The sequence below is a fragment of the Syngnathus typhle genome, linkage group LG7 (assembly GCF_033458585.1).
Source record: "Syngnathus typhle isolate RoL2023-S1 ecotype Sweden linkage group LG7, RoL_Styp_1.0, whole genome shotgun sequence".
Lineage (NCBI taxonomy): Eukaryota > Metazoa > Chordata > Actinopteri > Syngnathiformes > Syngnathidae > Syngnathus > Syngnathus typhle.
In genome coordinates, this window is record NC_083744.1 from 17,574,748 (window position 1) to 17,596,909 (window position 22,162).

At 41.4% G+C, this 22,162-nt stretch overlaps 6 protein-coding genes across 9 annotated transcripts; 2 read left to right on the forward strand and 4 right to left on the reverse strand.

Annotated features, from left to right (window-relative positions):
- The first annotated feature begins 196 nt into the window (after positions 1-196).
- Positions 197-1,520, forward strand: rps27l (ribosomal protein S27 like). Its single transcript, XM_061283663.1, has 4 exons — positions 197-295; positions 966-1,074; positions 1,147-1,257; positions 1,336-1,520. The coding sequence occupies exons 1-4, from the start codon at positions 290-292 to the stop codon at positions 1,362-1,364; spliced, it is 255 nt and encodes an 84-aa protein (XP_061139647.1). The 5' UTR covers positions 197-289; the 3' UTR covers positions 1,365-1,520.
- On the reverse strand, positions 1,516-5,101 carry dnaja (DnaJ heat shock protein family (Hsp40) member A). Its single transcript, XM_061283659.1, has 8 exons — positions 4,956-5,101; positions 4,444-4,584; positions 3,610-3,784; positions 3,445-3,549; positions 3,146-3,373; positions 2,831-3,061; positions 2,667-2,767; positions 1,516-2,486 (listed from the first exon to the last, which is right to left on the reverse strand). Exons 2-8 carry the CDS (start codon positions 4,573-4,575, stop codon positions 2,271-2,273), a joined length of 1,188 nt encoding a protein of 395 aa, XP_061139643.1. The 5' UTR covers positions 4,576-4,584; positions 4,956-5,101; the 3' UTR covers positions 1,516-2,270.
- Positions 5,102-5,521: 420 nt separating this feature from the next.
- cib2 (calcium and integrin binding family member 2) lies at positions 5,522-18,609 on the forward strand. Of its 3 annotated transcripts, none has more exons than XM_061282389.1 (10): positions 5,522-5,723; positions 11,641-12,459; positions 13,254-13,306; positions 13,371-13,452; positions 14,127-14,354; positions 15,285-15,319; positions 16,102-16,213; positions 16,975-17,122; positions 17,209-17,404; positions 17,909-18,609. In XM_061282389.1, the coding sequence occupies exons 5-10, from the start codon at positions 14,304-14,306 to the stop codon at positions 17,928-17,930; spliced, it is 564 nt and encodes a 187-aa protein (XP_061138373.1). In that variant the 5' UTR covers positions 5,522-5,723; positions 11,641-12,459; positions 13,254-13,306; positions 13,371-13,452; positions 14,127-14,303; the 3' UTR covers positions 17,931-18,609. The 3 variants fall into 3 exon arrangements, with proteins under 3 accessions (XP_061138373.1, XP_061138371.1, XP_061138374.1); XM_061282387.1 differs by having other exon boundaries at positions 11,641-11,752; XM_061282390.1 differs by lacking the exon at positions 5,522-5,723 and having other exon boundaries at positions 11,630-11,752.
- On the reverse strand, positions 6,381-9,137 carry idh3a (isocitrate dehydrogenase (NAD(+)) 3 catalytic subunit alpha). Of its 2 annotated transcripts, XM_061282383.1 has the most exons (12): positions 8,940-9,137; positions 8,548-8,613; positions 8,223-8,276; positions 8,059-8,142; positions 7,861-7,975; positions 7,557-7,744; positions 7,327-7,460; positions 7,148-7,250; positions 7,010-7,074; positions 6,840-6,924; positions 6,610-6,762; positions 6,381-6,537 (listed from the first exon to the last, which is right to left on the reverse strand). In XM_061282383.1, the coding sequence occupies exons 1-12, from the start codon at positions 8,964-8,966 to the stop codon at positions 6,457-6,459; spliced, it is 1,155 nt and encodes a 384-aa protein (XP_061138367.1). In that variant the 5' UTR covers positions 8,967-9,137; the 3' UTR covers positions 6,381-6,456. The 2 variants fall into 2 exon arrangements, with proteins under 2 accessions (XP_061138367.1, XP_061138368.1); XM_061282384.1 differs by lacking the exon at positions 8,548-8,613 and having other exon boundaries at positions 8,940-9,122.
- Positions 9,681-12,887, reverse strand: lrrc61 (leucine rich repeat containing 61). Its single transcript, XM_061282386.1, has 9 exons — positions 12,532-12,887; positions 11,622-11,717; positions 11,403-11,549; positions 11,140-11,200; positions 10,807-10,892; positions 10,668-10,733; positions 10,517-10,585; positions 10,249-10,374; positions 9,681-10,173 (listed from the first exon to the last, which is right to left on the reverse strand). The coding sequence occupies exons 1-9, from the start codon at positions 12,563-12,565 to the stop codon at positions 10,067-10,069; spliced, it is 792 nt and encodes a 263-aa protein (XP_061138370.1). The 5' UTR covers positions 12,566-12,887; the 3' UTR covers positions 9,681-10,066.
- A 506-nt stretch (positions 18,610-19,115) lies between the features above and the next one.
- Positions 19,116-21,630, reverse strand: LOC133156572 (hematopoietic SH2 domain-containing protein-like). The gene is made up of 7 exons (XM_061282385.1): positions 21,421-21,630; positions 21,283-21,338; positions 21,008-21,150; positions 20,690-20,779; positions 20,406-20,571; positions 20,240-20,335; positions 19,116-20,086 (listed from the first exon to the last, which is right to left on the reverse strand). The coding sequence occupies exons 1-7, from the start codon at positions 21,461-21,463 to the stop codon at positions 19,559-19,561; spliced, it is 1,122 nt and encodes a 373-aa protein (XP_061138369.1). The 5' UTR covers positions 21,464-21,630; the 3' UTR covers positions 19,116-19,558.
- Positions 21,631-22,162: the final 532 nt, after the last annotated feature.

Genomic DNA, 22,162 nt, shown 5'->3' on the forward strand with positions numbered 1-22,162 from the left:
GTCTAATTAAAAAAAAAAAAAAAAAAATCAATACTATATATATATTTTAAGTTTCGCTTTCATACAATTTTAAGCATTTCTATGTATTAAATAAACCTACTCGAGCAATCATGTCTCTTATAAATTAATGATTAAACTACTTGAAGTATTCATGGGCTTTTATTATCTATTTCTTATCAGATTCTAAGCACTTTGCTTTTATTTTTCGTAATAGCAGCTCGGTGGTAATCCCAGTTCTTCCCAGTTGATATCTACAAGCACCAAGTAGAAGAAGAAGAAGCGCAGCGAGATGCCTGTAAGTTAAAAAACTCTTTATTGTTTCCTTTATTTTCCAAAACACAACGTTTGTGTCATAAAGTCACACAGGAAACGAATGGTGGGAGCCGTTTTGAATAACATTGTGCTGCTGTACGGAGTGAGAGCAAGCACATGGTGTGCCCGTGGAGTGTTTATTGCTAGCCCCGCTTTAGCTTGGCGACACGCGGGGGACGTCTAATTGCTGGAAAGCCAGCAGCGCTTGAGGGACTTCTCACGAGGTCCAGACATTAGCCTGCGTCCCAATTTTCTTCACAACGACCATTGCTCAATTTCAGCGTTAAAAATAGCAAAAATGATCGTTAAGTCGATTGGAATTGATGTCGATTGAAGAGTTATTGCTGTCTTGTTTGAAGCTTCAGACGTGCTTCGGTTGTTTACGACAAGATCTTTTGAGTCCTGTTTGGATTTTCATAACGTTACTGTTTACAGAGCAATTGAAATCTTTTTAGCACCTATAAATAAAGACGATCAATTTATTTTTTTCTACTTTTCTAACGTATGACTTAGACTTGTTCGTCGTGACATACCAAAATATGCCATACTTTTTTTTTTTAACAATCGAACCATGTCGAATCTTTACCGCTATGTGCTGATCTGTATCATATTTTTACATGTTAAAAAAAGATACACCCTATTATGTCTTTCAGTTGGCTAAAGACCTCCTTCACCCCTCTCTTGAATATGAAAGGAGACAACACAAAAAGAAAAGACTTGTTCAGAGTCCAAACTCCTATTTTATGGATGTCAAGTGTCCAGGTATTCTCAGCAGAAGTGACTTTTTTTTTTTCCCAGTAGCAAAGAAAGGCATTCATGTGTGTGCATTTGCAGGATGCTACAAGATCACGACCGTGTTCAGCCATGCACAGACGGTGGTTCTTTGTGTGGGATGCTCCACAGTGTTGTGTCAGCCTAAAGGAGGAAAAGCCAGACTCACAGAAGGTGAACTTCAGCAAATGTCATAAAATAGTGTCTGTATCTGACTGAGGCTTAACTCCAAAAAAATCTTCTGCTTTCCAGGCTGTTCTTTCAGGAGGAAGCAGCATTAAAAGGAAACATTCATTCTAAAATGCCCATTATGAAATCCCTGGTTCAGATGTCACTATGCAGATGGATACAAATCATCTTTGTGATTTTATAAGGTTGCTATAAAATATGCCTTTAATACAATTTACTAGTCAATAAAAAAAGTGGCAACAATTGAAGCACACAGGAAATTTATTGATAAAAGTTTTTGAGGAGCTATGACTGAAATGACCTTCACGGAAAGCATACAAAGTAGTCTTTTAAACTTCTTAATACATCTGTTGGGGTATTAACATAAAGAGAAGACCAGCAACAGGTACATAATGTTTTTTTTACCAATCACAAACCTTGCATAACCATATCTAAAGAATGTTAAATAAAGCAATGTTTTCACCAAGTGGTACAGTTCAGTACATATTCATTTGTGTCAAAGGTGATTAAAATCAGCTTTTTGAAATGGATATTAACACTTTGCTTTTCAGCCATAGGTGCAATATATATTATATTGTTAAAAAAAAATGTAGTGACCTTAGAAACCGTTTTTGATGTGAACAACACCTCTGATGAAATTTTTGATTGACCGTTACATTTGCAGCGCCGTTCATCAACAATTCAAATTACGAGTGACAGCAAAACTAGATACAACAATTTAGGAGCTTTGGTCAACTAGCTCAGAGTGCGCGATGGACCTTAAAAAGGTGATTATGAACGAGATGGGATTCATTTTCATTTGTGTAAAAAAAAAAAAAAAACAGATCAGTCTTTCCTGAACTAAACTGTGCCACTTGGGTGTCAAGTTATGTTTCCAACTCAGTGGTTCTTAGAACAAAGTAAAAATTTGGGCTGGGTGCTTAATCAGCACAAAAGTTGGAACACACTAACTAAAGAACCTCAGCCCAGGTGATTCACTTTGCCCACAGAGTGGCAGACTACTGCGTCTGACACTGCACGCCACCTCTGGGAGCCTCCTCGTCTTCGTCGTAAGCTTCTCTGCTGTAGTTCCGCTGCTGCGTTCGCTCGTCCACCTCGCAGAGCTCAACCTCCTCCGTGTCGTCGGTGATCAACACGTCCTCCCTGGGGGGAAGCAGCCTTTCCAGCTGGAACATCAGATGTTCCGGGAGCCAGTGTTTTTCAGGAAACTCCACCTGTGCAGTAGATGTAAGTACACAATGTTTTAAAATAATAACCACGATTCAAATTGTAAGTAAGAGCATTCCTTGACATCGGGTAATGGTTGCTTGTATTTAAAATAACTTTGAAGTTGGGTCACAGGTTCTTCATCAAAACAAACAAAAAAACCCATTTGTTTGTTCTTACAATCTTACCTGGAACTGGATGAAGAGTTGTCCCTTCTCGTAAGGGCTCCTGTACACTGGCATTCCTTCGTTTTGGATCACCTTTGTGTCGTTGTTCTTTATAACTTCACCTTCAATCGGGCAAACGGAAACACTTAATGGCCACCGTCACGGTCCACACGTGTAGCGCTTACCTGGTTGCGAGGTGATGACGAGCGTTCGGTCGTCCAGGGTGTTGATGGCCTTCTTGAAGCCGCACAAGGCCTCCACCAGTTTGATGCTCATGGTCATGGTGAGGTTATCGTCGCTTCGTTTGAAAAGGCTATGCTCCTTCTGGTCCAGCACGATGATGACGTCACCGGGCTCCAGGTCAGGCTCCTGGTCTCCTTCGCCGTGAAATGTGATCTTCTGACCGTCTCTCATGCCTGCGGTAAAAACATCATCCGCTTGTTTCTCAACAAATCATGGAAGAAGACAGACCGCTTGCTCGAATGCAATATGTAGTGTACCTTTGTCAATGTGAACTTCCAGGATTTTCTTCTTACGCTCCACTTTGTGCCCATTGCAATTCTTGCAGCGGTCCTTTGAGCTGAACGATTCGCCCTGCCCGTGACAATCTCCGCACATGCTCTGAATCTGCTGAATCATGCCCGGTCCTATCTGCTGCACCTTGATCTGCACTCCTCTTCCTTTACAGCTGGAGCATTTCTCCAAGGTACCTTTCTTCCCACCATAACCTGAATGCAAAGAAAATAGACATGGGGAGAAATGGAAATACAGAAGGACGTATTCCAAGAGGACTGCGTACCTTCGCACTTTTCACATATGACGTTCTTCTGGAGTGCCAGCTTCCTCGTGCAGCCATTGTACATGTCCTCCAGGGAAACGCTTAACTGGTGGACAATGTTCTTCCCTACAAAGTCATCAGTTTGAGTTGACATTTGGAGGTCAGTTTCTTTTTAAGACCTCTTACCTCTCCTCTCTCTCTGCATCCTTCCCCCGCCCCCAAAGAACATGTTGAAAATGTCCATGGGGGACGACGCTCCGCCCATACCGCCTTCTTTAATTGCTTGCTCGCCGCCTTGGTCGTAGAGATCTCTCTTTTTGGAATCCGAAAGCACATCATATGCTTGCGATATAAGCTTGAACTGCCGACCAAAAAAAAAAAATTTTTTTAGCCAATCCCAACATTTGAATGTCGCCTCACTTCATGCTTCAAGCCTCTGACCAAAGCCACACCCATCACTACCGTGCACGAATACTGAACAAACATTGACTGTGTAAAACAAACTCATCTTAGCCACTGTGCCAACATTGTCTTATTTATGACAGATGGCTGCATAACACTATATTTTACCGATTTGGCAACGTGTGTTTTGGAACGTACAATCGCAATTTAAAAAAAAAAATCCAAAAAGGCTGACTTACTGCATTCCTGACAAGTGATCAATAACACTCCTTGTGTTTCTGCATTCTTTCATAGGCTATTGTCACATCACAAATATATTAATATAAATTATCTAATATAAACCACTGGTTAAGATGAGATATGGAACATTTTTGAGGGGTTCTATTATCCACATCTGGGCTTGGTCCCGAATGACTTTCTCAAATTGCATAACCTCTTGTCATTGCATCACGTGTTATTCCAAACTAGATCATAGAGCTAACAGGTCTGTCCATACGGTACCAACAAAGAGAAGCTACCAGATCATTCCATAGGGTGTAAAATTAGAAGGGGCCATTCCCAACAAGTCGTAAATGGCCACAGAGATTATCCAAAAGTCTATATTTAGCTTCAGCTCACCTTCTCGCCCTCATTGGGGTTCTTGTCCGGGTGATATTTTAACGCCAGTTTTCTGTAAGCTTTTTTAATTTCCTCCGCAGACGCTTTGGGTCCAACACCAAGGAGATCGTAGTAGCCAGTTTCGCGAACCATTATGACAGCCTTCAAGAAATTGGTAAAAAAAAATAATGTCAGCAACAAAATGAGCTCTAAGTGGTCGCCATGCTGACCAGTCAACACAGTTGACGCTAGCAACCAACCCGTTTGAGAACATAAAGCGCTTTAACACAAACAAACGAAAAGGAACATACACCACATTAATAACAGGACGCCGCACGGTTATTACATAGCATAATAACAAAATTGATAGATTGGACCTTGTCGTACTCTGTTAATCTCTAAAAGCAATTCGGTGCTTATAAATTATCACGTGCGTTAGCCCGTACTGTGTATGACACTGTGCTAACAGAAAATGCGACGTAATAACTTCGAGAAATAGCTGTAAAGCGTTTAACATCGCTAGTCCAACTTACTTGTGGTATTATTGTCTCCTACGAAATGACTGTGGTGTCAGTCTGAAGTGAAAACGGTTTCTAGAAGATGGCTGGTTCTTATAACGGCTCTTCAGCGTGGAACTTTCTGGAGAGATCGAGCTGAATGGGCCGGATGCTGTCGAATACGGAAGCACAGAAGGGGCAAAAAAATCGAAATCATCCATGGATATTTTTTTTTTTTTTTTTAGGTACAAGCAAGACAACATCACACTCGAGTTTCAAAAAAATTTCCACTCAATCTTTGTTTTTGGGAGGCAACTAAGTATATCGTTACTCAAAATACTTTATAGTTTTCTGGACTTGATTTATGGGCTATTCTTGTCATTTCAGACAAAAATGCAATTGATGTATAAGTGAAAGATGTGTAAAAATCAGACAAATGATTGATGAATAAAACCAAAATCAGCTCAAATAGTTGAATGGGATGCAGAAATGATTTTTAATCATCATCCAGCGACGGTCAATTAATTATGACGCTGTAGCAGGCACCCGTTGATGACGTAACGCTCCTACCGCGTCTCACAGCAAACATTTCAGCTATGAGAGCGAAGCGTTCATAGTTTTTTTTTTTTTTTTTTAGTTTTTAAACTATTTAAAGTGACTGAATTGGGGGGGAAAGTAATTGCTACCAAGGAGGAAACACGAGCAACCTCATGACAACCTTTTTTTGACAGTTGACGTGGAGCGGCTAATGCTAACGCAAACACCGCGTCTTCAACAAAGCTCCTTTGGCAACGAAAAGTCACCGTAAGTTGGTTTTTTATGTTTGTCGTTGTTAACTCTGCTAATATATCTGGTCGTTAATGTTACGTTGTATTGTTTATTAGTAAAGCCACCACATAGGGTGCTGCTAGTTCGTTTTCCAAATACTTTCACTGCAGAGCTTCTCTTGTTGAAAGCTTACATTGACTGTACATGATGTTGCTTGAGTTGTCCTCTTTGCAGCAATAAAATAGTTGTTAAAAATAAAGGACACTTTTTATCTTCTTGTTCAGATCTTTACTTCAATCAAATTACATACAAACATATCGATAAGAGTTGATAAATATCGGCATCGATAAGGAGTATCAATATCGACATCGATTAAATCCTAACGATATGCATCCCTAAATATAATACATTCAGAATATGCAGGAAAAAATAAATAAATTAAGATTTCCATATGACCTAAAGTCAATCTTATATAATAATGATTAATTTTCACATTAAGAAAAATAACTTGTGACTTTAAGTATAGTAGTATATCTATATGATATAAACCACAGCAGTTATACACACGCCAATATCATCATCATCATACTTGGTCTCCTTCATACTCCTCTTAAGCGCAATAAAATACATACTGAGTACAAAGTATTTGTAACTGAAGAAACTGTTAGCTGCAAATAAAGAAGACACCCAGGATTACGAATCCTGAGACCGTTTTAATTGGGTTTTGGTTTCAAATGGGAGCATAAAGAGGCACACTAAATTCGTTCCTTTACAGATCTCGCACTCGTTGACATATGGCCTCTGTGAATTCGGAGCACTTTGACTTCCCTCCGAGGTCTCCGGTGAGCACCTAGAACAAAGCCAAGAAAGGCACGTTACAAGCCGACACAATGACAAACCTGCGCGCTAGGACGACGCTTACCTTTTTGTCCCGAATGGTGTCGTAACAGGCGGTCTCGATCTTCTTTGCGTGGTCGTGCAGGCCCATGTGGCGCAGCATCATAACCGCGCTTAGCAGCAAAGCGGTGGGGTTGGCCATGTCCTTTCCTGCTATATCGGGGGCCGTTCCATGAACCTGAATAAATCATTAAAAATGAACTCATCAAAGTCGCATTTAAAACAAACAAATAAGTAGAACGCAAGTCAACCTACAGACTCAAAAATGGCAACACCATTGGCGCCAATGTTTCCACTAGGGGTCACTCCGAGTCCTCCAATAAGTCCAGCACAAAGATCACTGAAGGTAAACAGTAATACATCACATTAAGCAATTTAATATATATATTGTAGAGTGACACATTAGTAATTGTTTATCTTATTACCTCAGGATGTCGCCATACAAATTTGGCATCACCAGAATGTCAAACTGTGTAGGGTCCTGCACCATCTGTAAATTGGGTATAAACAATCAATGTGGTGGGTCAAAAAGAAAAGAAAAATACCATTTTGAGAGGACTTACGTTGAGGCACACGGTATCCAAGTACATCTCAGTAAATTTAATATCCTTATTCCTTTCAGCGGCCTCTCTGCACTTTCGGAGGAAGAGCCCATCCGACATGCGCCTGGTATTATAAGAGAGTACAAGTCGATTAAGAAAACGAGCTATGCAAATTAAACCTACAGTCATTTGCATCTTACATGATGTTAGCCTTATGAACCGCAGTGACACTGGTCCTGTTATTGTTTCTCGCATATTCAAACGCGTACTCGGCAATGCGTTGGCTGGCTTGCTCCGTGATGAGTTTAATACTCTGCACAACTCCTTCGACAATCTGCAAGTAGGCGTATACACACGGCGTCTTTAAAATAAACAACAAACATGAAGACGGTGTCAGTCGGACAAAGTGAATCATGTCGAAGCTATTCACCACATGTTCAATCCCACTGTATTCCCCCTCTGTGTTCTCTCGGATGGTGACGAGGTTCACATCGGTGTAGGGCGTCTTGTAGCCGTCGATGGAAACACAAGGGCGCACGTTGGAGTAGAGGTCAAAGGTTTTCCTCAAGAGAAGATTCATCGAGGGATGACCCGCAGCAATTGGCGTCTTCAAAGGACCTGGTGACGAAAATGATTTGGCCTGATTCGGACCTGAAGCTATCTGATGCCAGTGTAAATTCTGACTAATTGATTGGATTTTAGATATCAGGTTATCATAATGAATGTTATTTTACCCTTCAGACCCATTTTGTTCCTATCCATCGATTCTTTAGCATCTGGAGGAATCACCCATTTCCCCCCAGGACCTTTAATGGCTGTAACGTTCCTCTCCTCCCACTGAATAGGGGCCTGTAAGAAAACACATTATATATCGGAATAATCATAGGACTTTTAGATTGTTACTTTTAATCAGGCGATTCTTCAGGACTAACCTGAGCTGCGTCAAATATCTTCATGACAGCAGCGGAGATTTCTGGTCCGATTCCATCACCGGGGATCAAAGTCACCGTTTGCATCTGAAATGCAGGTCGAAAAGAAAGTTTGACAGATTGCAACATTCAAATACTGCCATCCTACAGGGGAGTGCCATACGTACCCCACGGGAGAATGTCTTGCTCTCTTTTCTCAAGGCTCCTGCCACATGCTGGGCCTGTCGAGCAAAACATACATGTATAAATATTCAAATTCCACTCGGTGTCAGAGGTAATCCCTAAAAATTGTGTGTATTATTGTGCTTCTTATAACAACAAATGCACACGTTCACACGTATCAAAAATACAAAGGGAAATTCCTGCCCACGATTGTGTCAAGAGCTTGAAAATGATATTGACATTCAAATCAAACGGGAAGCTAAGCTAGTCGGTCGATTTCGCCTTCAAATAAGTAATGTTCTGCGTAATACAAAACTAAGATTAACTTACTTCCTTTGCCTTGATTTTATCCTGGCCACTGATCGATAAACTCCATTTTCTGAGTAGCTTAACAATCTGGAAGTGAGGAACATTACATGGACAGTTGGAGCCTCGATGCGGAAGTAATTCGGAAATTAGCCGTCACGTGGTTCTCGGAGTATATGTGACCTTATAATAATGCCAATGACGCAAATTTAAGGTTTAAATGTGTTTAAAATGTGATTTGGGGTTGCTATAGTAACCCACAGCAAGGGCGTGCCTGACAAAGAGACAAAGTGGCCAGTTAAACGTCTATCCCGAAAATTTGAGACCATGACAACAAATAAAGGACACTAATGTGTAATCGGGGGTTGAAGGTTAATAGACTAATTATTCGATATTTGGGGAATACCCGTACTCACCGCTGACCTCCACGCATTCCCCGCCATGCTTAGCTAGTAGCAAGTAGCCACCAAGGTCGCTGCGTCGCAGAAGAAGCGCAGACAAAATGGTCAAGTTGCGACTCCGAGAGGATAGCAGTTTTGATTTACTTTTCAAAATAAAATCTGACACCTTTACAGGTGCAGTCGCAACAATTAGTCACGAAGTCAAAGTACGTGTTATTTCATCTACGTCTATAGTCATGTTATTGTTGCGGATGGTAAGTTACTTTGCTTAGAAGAACGACACGATTTTGTAAAATATTTCATTACTTCCTGTTTTACCTGGCACAAGGCGGAAGTGAATCTGTCACATTAAAAGAAACCGTGCCAAATCTAATGATATAAAATCACGGTTTCCCAAACAAACTGTGAAAATCAATTATGACGAGTACAGTAATAATATAGCCCAAGTAAATCTCGATATTACTCGTATGCATTAGTTCTATTTCCCTTTATCTTCCCTTAAAAATGTATAGGACAATGTATATTATACTGCTCAAGTGCAGTACTGTATATCAATAAAAGTGGAATTAATTAAAAAAAATGATAGGGATCAAAATGATGGGAATGTTGCTTATGATGCATTTTTAGCAAACGCGTGCAGTAGTTTCTGTATGGATGAGAACCACCAGCAGATGGCGTAAAACGCTATTTCAAAAAGAAAAAGTCTGGTTTGATATCTGCATTGTCATTATAAAGCATTGCACGCTTCAGCGCAAGTATTGTCAATACTCTTTATTGTATAAAACAAGTATAAACAGATGGAACATTCAATCACATTTTGCTACGGGTTAAAAAAAAAAATACAGCAATTGGAGGCTCCCAAAATGGAAAAAGCTCTTAACTTGAAATATCTAGGCATTTTAGCAGCATATGTCTCGGCATTAATGCAGGCTATGAAACGGCACTAAATGTAAAGACATCTCCCGTCCAAACTGGTTGAGCATACAATGCAGTATCCTCCAGAAGCCAATGCATAGGGTGCAATAACATTATGAAACACCACAAGCGGCGCGTACTTTCGGACAATATCTGTCTTGTGCTCAAACTACTGCACGGGCATTTTTAAATAAATACATGCTCTAGTACACACAAATAGGCCCGGTTCAGATGGCGTACTGCTTGGGTTGCTTCTTCAGGCTCATCGATCTTTCACTTTGGGAAATTGCATGAGTTGCTCTGTTGTTCAGGAGTCTGCATTCATGGAGAATATCTGGAGAATAATACACGTCTCCTTTGAGTTATATTTCACATCGCAACTGTTTTGGTTCGATGCAGAAACGTTTACCGTTAAACTGTTTGTAGGCTTCTTCAACAATGGCGTTGTTGGATCGTTTTATTTCCCAGAAAGTCTCCTCCACCCATGGCTTGCAATCGTGATGTTCAACAAGTTGGCCATTCTTGTAAAGGCCGGCTTAACATTACAAATAGGAGGGGAAAAGACATCCATTCGGACTAATAATATTTCAAGATGAATAAAAAGGTCATCGTTCAACACCTAGCTGTCAAAAGGGTGCGCAACCAAATGCAACTTTGCAACGGATGACCGTACACACCTTTAATGGTGTCATCAATGTCTTTGCATAGCTGATACAAGTCGCTCCCACGTCCAACGACTCTCTCACCTACAATTAAAAAAAAAAAAAAAAGAGCAAACATGTCACACTTGTAGTACTAATGGAATATACAAATGTATACAGCTCTTACCATCTAGCACCTTGACAGTGGGGAACATGTCAAGAATTAAGGTTCTATATGACACGTTTCTGCACACTGGAATTGGAGATTGGATGAGTTTACTCGGTTGCTTTCTTATTTGCTTGCAGAGAAAGTGATTAGAATTCACCTGGATTTGAATAATTGTAGGTGTTGTCGTTGAGACGGATACTTTCTAGTTTCCTTAAAGGCTGAAGGCAGAGAAGGTTATCAATACTGTTGAAAAAAACAAAAACAATAAGTTATTTACCACGCCCTCTGAAACATAAAGCACTTTAGACAATACTTTCTATGCTAAAAAAAAAAGGCCTCAATCTATTTGAATTAAAAATAATAGTACATTTTAAAATATTAAAGAGGTACCATAAATTCAAATGTAAAGCAATGCCAAACTATAAATGATCATATAAAATAATTTAAAATATATATTCAATGGGGATAATGAGTGATGGCGTTGCCATACCTGGAGATAATATTACCAGCAAGGTTTAAATTCTGTAGATTTTCACAAGTGTGCAAAGGTTCTGAAAACAGATGGACATGAACAATTTCTTTCAAATACAGTGGAACCACCAAGGTCAAACATAAATCACAATTTGATTGAAATAATGGAGCATTAAACATTTAAAATTCTTAATTAAACAATTTTTGGGGCACTGGAATTTTGAGGTAAGACTGTAGGAGCATTAGACAATAAACAAAATGTAATCACTCCCGAATACTTACCTAAATTGGAAATCCTATTAGCAGACAAATTGAGAACAGAAAGCAGCCGGAGAGACGACAACGGAGCTAAATTGACAATATTATTTCCTGACAGGTCCAGTCTCTCCAAATTCATACACTCTCCTATGCACCCAAGATCATGTATTCCTATCAAGACACAAAACAATTCATCAACCGCAAGTAAACATGTCAATAAAAAAAAAAATCATGCAATCTTACCTAAACCTCTGAATTTCAGAAACAGTATGGACTCCAAATCAAACTCGCCCGAGTGCGACTTGAGCAGCACAGCCGTGATCTTCTCCACTTCTGCCTCTGTGAGAAACAAACAGGGGACTGCAGCAGATACAGTAACACAACACACACACACTAATGCAACACATCCACATGCACATCAATTGTGAGTCAGCACTGCAGGAAGAGAACACTGCAAGCACTGAGTGTCCACTCAACTTAAAGAGGGGGCGAGTGGATAAGTCAAGCCATCATCTGTAAATAGCATATTTTCTCCAAATGAGCCTGCCTCATCTGGCAGCACACTTTAGTCCCTATTTTCCATTTAAAAGGCTGTAGGTTTACAGACTGAATGAAGATTATGTCTGGACTGAGCTCCATTTAGGCAGAATTCTGAAGAACTCTTCAACATGACTATTTTATGACCCCCCTCACTAAGAATGCACTTTAATCCTAAAAGGATCAGCAGGTTAACTGATCATGTGACAGCTTCTATTTTCAACCTCGGCATTTTCAGTTCCCTTCACCGAAAACGGGTTCGATGCTGCCATGATGGTGTGAAATGCAACAAATAATGCCAACTTAATCTACGTGCCAGTGTTTTGGTTCCGTTATGATTTGTTCCCAGTTCGAACCCGGATATAAAGTGTTTAGCATTTAGCCTGATGACTAGCAGTCATTAAGTGCTAGCATATTTAAGCGGCTCGGTTAAACAGCACGGAGAGTGTCATTCACGCGGATCCAGAGTGGGAGGGTTATTCAAATCAAAAATGCTAATTGCTCTTCTGAGAAGAACACTCACCAATGTTACGTAACCAACCGGGTTGGTGATTCCTACTAGCCCACTAGCCGCCGCTAACATGGCGGCGTAGCAACAAGCTACGTAACAACTTACCTTGCTCTTTCATATTCTCTCGCTTCGAGTCCATCCTGGCTAACTTTACCGATTTCAAAAAGTTACATGTGCTGATATCGAAACGAGCGGATTAATCGTAGCAGAGTGCAGATAAAACTGGTATTTTGGAGGGGGAGCGTGAAATTGGCATGTGTCCTGCTGTGTAGGTCGGATTAGTGTTGCTGGGCTACGGGGGGCTGCGGACCGTGGGAGTCCTGTTGCTGACCGACCCGGCCGGCCGGTGTGACAGTAGCTCATTCGGGTTTCTGGGGGTCGTTGATACATGTGTGCAACAGGTTCCATCACAACTGTGACCCATAAGACACACCACGTTGTACACAAGACAGTGGAGCCAAAGGAGTTACTCGACTTACGACGAACTCTCATTTGCAATGGCGACGTAAATCGAAACGTGGTTTTCAAACTGTCGATTGTGCTATAAAGATTCTGTATGGCGTGGACAACTATTACCATTACCAGTGTGTAACTGGCAGATAATATTTGATTTTGTGACGAGAAATCGCTAATCTGACACTAATAAACAGCATTTACTCTCAACTGGAATAGAATTTGTGTCAAATAAAGCCTTTTAAAAAATGAAACCAATTAGCCTTAATGCTGCATTTTAACTTTTAGGCGCAGTGCTGTTTAAAAAAAAAAACACATTTTAAGTGAAAGGAAAACAAGATTCAAAATGTTGACATTATCCTCCTGGCTTCCAGGCAATCTTGGATGACAATGACCGTCCTAATCAGTCACCAAAGGATCAGGAAAAGTATGTCAATACTGTGATAGTCTTCTGTATTTCATCCCACCTGAAATGTCTGTATGGATTTCAGAAAACTGGCTGCAACTTTGGAGATGTGCATCGGAAATGTCGCTCGAGGCCGAAGTGCCTTCTTGCAAATTCGAGACAATTCGGTGAGGTCATCTGACATTGCACAACATTCCCTGAGATGCACTCAAGACTCTAATAAATATGTATAGGCTCTATTTATAAATGAAAATAATGGGACCTTTGGACTTGTGGCCATACGAGATGGGCAGTATCTACGAATCTAGCATCCAACCTGCTGTAATCAAATCAGTGCTGATTTTGTAATGACTTAAAAAAAACGGAATGCGTAACAACATTAACATATTTGCTTGTCTCAGTCGGGTTTTTCAAGGACCCATTATTTTGAATGTTTAACTTACTCAGCATTTATTAATGACCCAGAATAAATACTCATTTTCCTCTATGCGTGGTTTACACATTTATACATCAAGTGAATAAAAAAAAAAAAAAAATACATCCAGTCATTTTTTTTCCACCGGTGAGTAATTGCTTCAGGAAAAACCAGCAGTATCAGTGCACACATAAATCCACATTGTAGCCCAGTAATTAAGACAGCTCTCACCGGCAAATCATAAGTCACCACCGTTTGATTATTTATTTATCTGACATCCCATTGGCCGGAGTGCTTTCCCGTGGGCAGCGGAGCCGAGGCAAAAGCAGCCTGTAGACCTTGTCACCGCACTACGGCGCACTCATCTTTTTTGCTGTTTATTTCTCATTCTTTATATTTTTTTTCTCCCCCTCCTCTTCAATGCAGCCTCTACATTTTGCAGCCATGGCTCCCACGGTCACCGATGACACTCCATGAAAGAGAGACACTGCAGCATCGCCGACGGAGACGCTCACTGCACGGCCCCTAAATGTATTGGACTGTGCAAAGGCTGTGGACCCTCTGTCTCGTCAATGCATATAAGCCACAAATGACTTGATAAACATGGGAAACAAGCAGACTATTTTTACAGATGAACAGCTTGATGCCTACCAGGTGAGCGAGCATGTGCTTTCCTTCATTATCTTGCACTTTTATTTCAAGTAAAGGCACAATAAGTCTCGGTAATTATGATATGACATAATGAGCTGTTCTATAGCCTCCGATAGAAAAGTATTTGGAAGTAACTGGAAAATAATTTGTAATCTTCAATCTTATTGTTCATGGACAATTTGGGTTAGACTCGAGATTTACCCTATGACTGATTCGAAGCGTCATCTATCGCCCCTCGACGTGCGGAGGTGTCGCCCCCCCCACCCGAGAGCAGATCAGGCCAACGGACTGAGAAACGTCCTCGATAATCGAACACGTGCTCCTTAATAATTGATGCCAAGCCAGCGTGATATGCTGTGAAACTCTACTCTCTGGAGACAGTTTGGTCCTCGAGAGCTTCTCTTCTTACTTCAGCTACCTTTTAAGTCCCTCAGTGGCACACAGTTTCATTATAATATTAGCATAGACAAAAAGGGGAGTTTGTTACTCGTGGGACAGAGGAAGTCATGTTTGAATGGTATTTAATGTGTTCAATAAATCTTGAATTGATTTAAATACAAATTTTACAATAGGCTTACGCATTTTTTAAAAAAAAAAAAATTCTCCCAGAACTGGCTGCAGCACTGCTACCCGCACTCACACCTCAGACAGACAGAACAAATGTTCCGTAAATGAAGGCGCCCGCCGGTACGGCTGTCGCGCAGTGTTACGCAATTCCGTTGCTGGACACTCCTCCAGACGGCTGCAGAAAACATCCGATCGTCTTTCCTCGTTGTTGCATGTGTGATAACATAAAGTGGAAAGGTGACACATTGATTTGAAATTTTTTGGGCTGATTTGGCTTTAGGGAAATCATTTTTTTGAAGAGCTTGTTAATTGCATTCCGAGCTTTGTGTATTCACCACCTTGTTGTTGTGTTTATTCGCATTGCAGGATTGTACTTTTTTCACTCGCAAAGAAATCTTACGGTAAGTGAAGTTTCCAATTTGATTCAAATGCTTTGCTCAGATAGAAACGGAAAAAGATCTAGAACGTTCTGTCCTGCGTATCACAGAGTTTCAGCCTTCGAAGATTCAACAATGAATTATTGGGTGGCCCCATTTTCCCGACCTGTTGAAAGCCGTAAATTAGAGAAAATGCCAAAATTGTGGAGAGATGATGCTCATGAGTCAGCATGCGGATGATTCATTTCAAACGCAGCATAATCAAAGTGCTGAAAGATTCTTGAATCCCATCTTTAACGGAATGACATCATCTCCCTCAGCGATACCGAATTGACTTTCATCCCAAGGCCGGCGTCGGGGTGGGTACAATCAGCCGAGGGCGCGCCGGGGTCTCGCGCTTTACGACCTTCATAAAACACTCCTGCTATCTGCCCACCGTGGCAGCGCTTCCAGCACGGCCATGTTAGACTGCAGAAACGGGATATCACTGATTGTCACGAGGTCGCCGCTTCCAGCCCTTTGGCCGTATGCTGTAACCTCTGCATGGTATAGCTCACGCCCATATTTCATTTTCATCAAACGCCGGTTCAATTGAAAGAATCAAGCGCTGGTCAATCTAGCGTCGCTAATGCAGTCAAGTGGAAGTTCAAAGGTCGACTGCAATCGGGTCACTGGTCAACTTTGTTCATGTTTTTGCCCTGTGGGGAAAAATAGAAATGATCGTTGGTAGAGTCAAGAATTCCATCATAAAATCTGGAGCCGCTTCTTCTTCAAAGTCCTGACTAAACTTTCTGTATTTCCTCTAGGTTGCATGGTCGATACCACGAATTGGCCCCTCATCTTGTACCAATGGACTACACAAAAGATCCTGATTGTAAATTACCTTTAGCCTTGATAGTCAACATGCCAGAGTTAAAGGTAAAAACATACTCTTCCCCCAAAAAAAGAAAAAAATCATCTGTCTCAGTCCTTTTTTGTGAGTGGGAGAATCTCGTCTCTGTTGAATGCATTAGTCTAAATTACGGTGTCAAACTCAAGGTCCAGGGGCCATTTACGGCCCGCCGCATCATTTTATGTGGCCCAGGACAAATTGTGCGTCAACTTCATGTGTCAATACTAAAATTACAATTGTCTTTACTTTTAAGAAAACAGTGAAATTGCTCACCATTTTTATTACCATTCATCTTTTTCAAATATTTGAGCAATTTCTACTAGTCTCTGATTTCAAAACTAGTTCTTAATCAGTTTGTTTTGTAGCCTATTCTGGATATAGTATAAAGCGTTGACTGTCGTCCAAATAAAATTACTGCAAGCAAAATGAATTTGACGCCCCAGCTCCAAACGGATGGCCAAAGGCGTCACCTCAGCCGACCACCGATCGATGCCTCTGCTTTTCGGAAAAGCCGAATTGATTTTTAATCATCACTCATCCGAGTGTACGACTAACCACATTGGGTGAACTCATGGACGTTAATGTGCCATGAAGTGCCCCGTTCCAGCCTCCGTTTTTCAACACTAATGGTCGTATTACATAACAGACATGAGCCCCAAATCCCGGTATCCTTAAAAAAAAAAAAAATTGTGTTCCTCTGCCTATGATTGTTCTAAATGGGCTGAACTGCAGGCACGTATTTGCTTGTCATTGCATTAATTCTTGTAAATGTTGTTATTATCTGAAGGAAAATCCATTCCGTAACAGGATTGTCGAGTCTTTCTCAGAGGATGGGATGGGGAATCTCAGCTTCAATGAATTTGTGGATATGTTCTCGGTCCTCAGCGAAATGGCTCCGCGGGAACTGAAGGCCATATACGCTTTCAAAATATACGGTAAAGGCTCCTGTATCACATTTTTTTTTTGTTGATACGGTCTGAGGATGTGAATAATCATCAGCGCCTTCTTTGTCGCCGGGTAGATTTCAATGTGGATAATTACCTTTGTAAAGAGGACCTGGAAAAAACTCTGAACAAGCTGACAAAGGAGGAGTTGACTCCGGAGGAGGTGCAGCTGGTGTGCGAGAAGGCCATCGAAGAGGCCGATTTGGACGGAGACAATAAACTCTCCTTTGCTGATTTTGAAAATATGATATCAAGGGCTCCTGATTTTTTAAGGTAATTATCTTCACTCCCTGCATGTGTCGGATCTCGGGGTCTCTGTTGTGCAAAGTGGAGTGATGGGGAAATGAAGCTTCAAATTTGTTTCATGAATCAGTTGTTTGTTTTTGTTTTTTGACTCCACGAGTTTTGGGCTGAATTGTACACTGTCACATTTATAATGGTTTAAAAATAGAATTGGTTCATGAAGCAAAGTTGAAGCTTCATTTTCCCATCACTAGCCAGATGTGGGTTGAATTTCCCCTTGAGGGATCACAATTAGAAAAATAACCCAAATTGTATTTAAAAAAAAATCTTTGTGCCACTTTGGAGGTAGCGATTTCTAAAAATGTCGGTTGAATTCCCAGTCAGCTGTCCGACAGGAAATGACCTGGCACTGATTCCTTTTAATCAAACGATCGATGCTAACGATGTGCTTCTCCTAAATTACGAAGGGTTAATCATGTTTGGACTCCCACAAATACCAAGCCTGTACTGTCTCCCATGTTGTGCCTTGCTTAGTACTTTCCACATACGAATCTGAGAGGGCTCCACGGTCAAGTCGAGCACAGTGCCTGTCCGTCCGCTACTCCGAATCATCCCGTCCGTCTTGTCCAGCTTCCGCTGCCCCTCGCCTCCGCGACGTGTGCCCGGGTAGAGCGCAACACACACACACACACTGGGGTGGAGTGGAATTCTCAGGATGCTGGATGTCGTAACAGTCATTCAATCGCCACCGACGAAAGGGCTCGGCCCGGGTTGCTCCGTTGAATGAACGAACGAACTCGATGCAGACGGCAAGCGATGGATTTTGGGGGCCTTTACGGCCCATCCGCTAATGCATAAAAAGTGAATCTACCTACTGTATATTATTGCACATGACATCCACCTCGCTCTCGGTCTTTCTAGATATCGCGTATCTATTGGATGACTGTGCAGCAGATCAGCGAGGGCATCAACGAGCGACAGTATATGCACTATTTGTAAAAATGCATGGTCCACTTCTGGCTCTTTTGCGGCGTATCGCTTCTTTCATGTTATGCTCGTGGAACTGTAACATAATGACAATCGTATTTTAATTTCCTCCAGCTGATTGAAGGGCTAGCTTTCCATATTCTGCCTTGGCCATTACCATGAGGTGTTCCTTACAGCCCTTTTTTTGAAGAGACATTTTTCAAGTTTTACATGGATTGCATTATTGGGAATAAATGTCTTCTCTGTCAGGTTTGATTGGGTTGATTTTGTGACCGAGGTAGAATCCTGCACAATGCGGTCATTAAAAAAAAAAAAGCAGCTGACTCAGCATTCACATGCATGAGTACATCCTGCGTTGATCTCAGCAGGACCGCCGCCCTCGCCGCACGGGTTTGCGTTGAACACTTTGGAGCGTGATACAGGTTGTTGTTATCTGGAGTGTACGCACTCCGCCCAATGTTCTTGCCCTGCATCTGCCGTTAAGATGGAGTGTCAACCTCAAGAGGGAGTGCCGAGATTGCAAAATAAAAGCTGAGCTGGATAATTGGTGCTGAGTCTGGCGCAGAAAGGTCAGTTACGGCGTGGAAACTCGTGCTCCATTAGAAGGGAGTGCATTGTGTATCGTGACAAATGCGCTTTTTCGCTTTTAAAAAAGGCAAACTGTGTCCGGTCACACGCTCACAATCAAACGTGATTCAATGTGAGGATTGTCCAAACAATTCTGTTACTGTGCACGAGACTGACAACTATAAACTTAAATTGGTGAGCTTTTATTTTGTTTTTAACCCAGCAAGGCATAAAAAAAAAGCAATAATTTCATTTCATTTCACAGCTTCAGTACAATATAAATGTCATCCATTACAAAACTAGTAGTAAATGTGGAAAAACAAATATATTCTACTAATAAAACCCCAACACTGCTATTAGTGGCACTATCAGGAAAATTCACATCTTGATTTCATCCAAACTCCATGACGTAGCGCATTTTTAATGCTTTATTTAGGGTGTAATTACACCGCCGACCACTAGATGGAGACGATACATTTATATTCAGTTGGTATAAACAAAGAATGAATTTCAGCACTGCCTATTTTATTTTTTTTTATAAAAAGGATTGAACGTCATCCTCTGCCATCCTGCTTTGTACGCCGACAGGAAGCGACGGTCGTAGGTTTATTTGATGAAGATGACGCCGTACTACTTACCCCACAACAAACGATTGAGATCCTCCACCGACTCATACACGCTGCTTTCACGTTCCCACGCGTTCCCTATGCCAGGGACGATCTCGTAGATGTCATCGTCAGAAACTTCTGCGTGTATCCCGGCATAAACCAAGTTACTGTGACCTTCCGGAAGATGCAATTTGGTTTCTTTGCATTCAGTGTGAGGGCTGCCGGGCATACCGGCCAGAAAATAACCAGGATCGTCGTTCAGGTACTCAATAGCGTGACCGCTTTGAGATCCTCTCGGTCCAGAATCTGCCCAGCAAAGCAAAGAGTATTCCGGTGCAGATAGGGGACGACACTTCCTGGAGTTGTGATCCAGCGTGGTGGTGGTTCTTCTTGCGGTAGCGCCGGGCAAGCTTTCCTTATGTATTTGTTGCTGGCTTGCATGAAGATCTCTGGTTGGTTTCTTTTTGAGCTTAGCGTACAGCATCCTGTTTGGGTCACTCGGTTCAATATTGTCATGGTGTCTGACCCTCCTTGGGAGTGGTGGCACTTCCTGTTTTGGACAACATTTGAAAATAAATCCGGTTTGCCGAGATTGGTTCTTAAGGCTCCACGTAGCTCCGTTTGATTTTGATTTGTGTGTCTTTAGCAGAAAACGGACACAGAAAAGTGTGAGCACGCACTTTTTCCCGATGACCACACCTACCTCAACTGTTCTTTTACTTTTCGCCTGCTCAGAGTTTCTCTCCACTTTGCTATGCGACACATGCCGAATGACGTCGTACGTCCTGTCCGCAGGTGCCTGCAGAATTCCCCAGATTAGACTTTTTGATATGTAACCGAATTCGAAATGAAGATGAGTTGTGTCTCACCTCAAAGCGCGATGATATGAGATATTCTCCAAACGGCTCAATGGGGTTCCTCGAATAATGGCGGATTAGCTCCGGGACTGTGTGGTGTTCCTCAGCGGCTCCACGGACGACAAAACGTCCTGTGTCGCTTTGGTTTATCACCAAGTGTCGACAGCGATCGCGGCCTCTGTAACGGCGGTAACGTGTTCATGTTACACGAACGGCAAACGTTTGGCGTCAAAACAAATTATGGCTTCATCTGACATCATCAAAATACGTAAAAAAAAAAATTCCAACAACCTCACCTATAAGAAAGAACATATCCGATGGCTTTGTCACTGATACGGATGAGGAAACAACCTTCTTCCTTTTTTTTGAGGATTTCTTCCGCATCCCTGTAGGCAGAAACGAAAAACTTGAAGCTAAATAAAAATCCTGAATTAGATTCTTGAGTTAGCTTTTGTGGCTAAAAGCTGCGGAATAAATGTATTTCATCCATCGTAGCCTCGAACCAGACGTCGACCAAGTGAGAACTGAAACCATGGAAGATTTTTTCTTTTATCGAATAAAAAAAAAAGTATAAAAATGCAGTTTCAATGACAGAATTGAATTTAATCTCTTACTCTCTGCCGATGAAACCCGCAAACCAAGCGGGGAAGCAGCCATTTTGAGCGATGTGCGACGCACAAGTCTCCAAGAACCATTTTGAAGACAGTTCAATGAGTTTCCGATGGCAAAGCGATTGGGACGCCATGGGTTCAGTGTTCTATGAAGACATAAAGACAAGTGATGCTCTTTTTCCGCTCTTACTCTTCAAAGACTTTATGACTAAAATACTCTATTGTCATCATTTTGCTCCTTTGTTGTCAATTCTTTTGACTTTCAAAATGGTTCTAACCTTGAAACCAAACCTCCAACAGGTCCTTAGCGACTTCAACCATGATCTGCCACTTCCTGGAACAAACAATACAAAACATTAACAATTAGGGTTTTACCACAAAATAATTTTAGACCCCAATGGAAAACCTTACTGTACCTTTCTCTGCTGTTAGCTTTGCGCGATTTGAATGCGATGTCATCTCATCAACCGTCTCTTGAGTTCATTTGGAGAGTCTGTGACCTTTCATCAGAACTGTGATTTGACAGTGACTTTAACTCTATTTTTTTCCCCCCGTCCCCTGTGCAAAGCTGTTGCAGAACGGAACGACCCTCATTTGCATCACATGCAATGTGTCATGCCTGGTGAGAAACGGAAAGTAAGAAAAAAATGGTGTGTGGTTTTTACACGTACGTTGCTTTGCAAGGGGAGAGCTTAGTCCTCAAAGTGGACTGTTGTTTCCTGTGGCAATAACAAACTAAATGTTCACGTGCAAGTGTGAAAACGGAAATCATTTGTGTGGAAAAAAAAAAAAAAGTTCATGTCGTGTTAATAAAAACGACATATTGTCATCAATAGTGGTTGTCTGGTAAAAAGTCTGACTCACGCTGAGTGGAATCATGATGATCTGCTCCATCTTCAACCATCTTAACTTAAATGATGCACTTGTATGGTATGAAGTAGTCATTTATGGTAAATATAACACTATATTCGGTCCATGACTTGATCTCAGCATCTTTAGACTGACGTGTCTCAGATGTGACTCTTATAGTTCTTCTCTCGCACTTCTTCCATGTCACCATAACCCAAATAGTGTTCTAATAATCATTTCATAATTGTTACGTATATCGGTGAATTTGAGACATATTTTAGACACGTTAATCATGATAAACAGCACCAT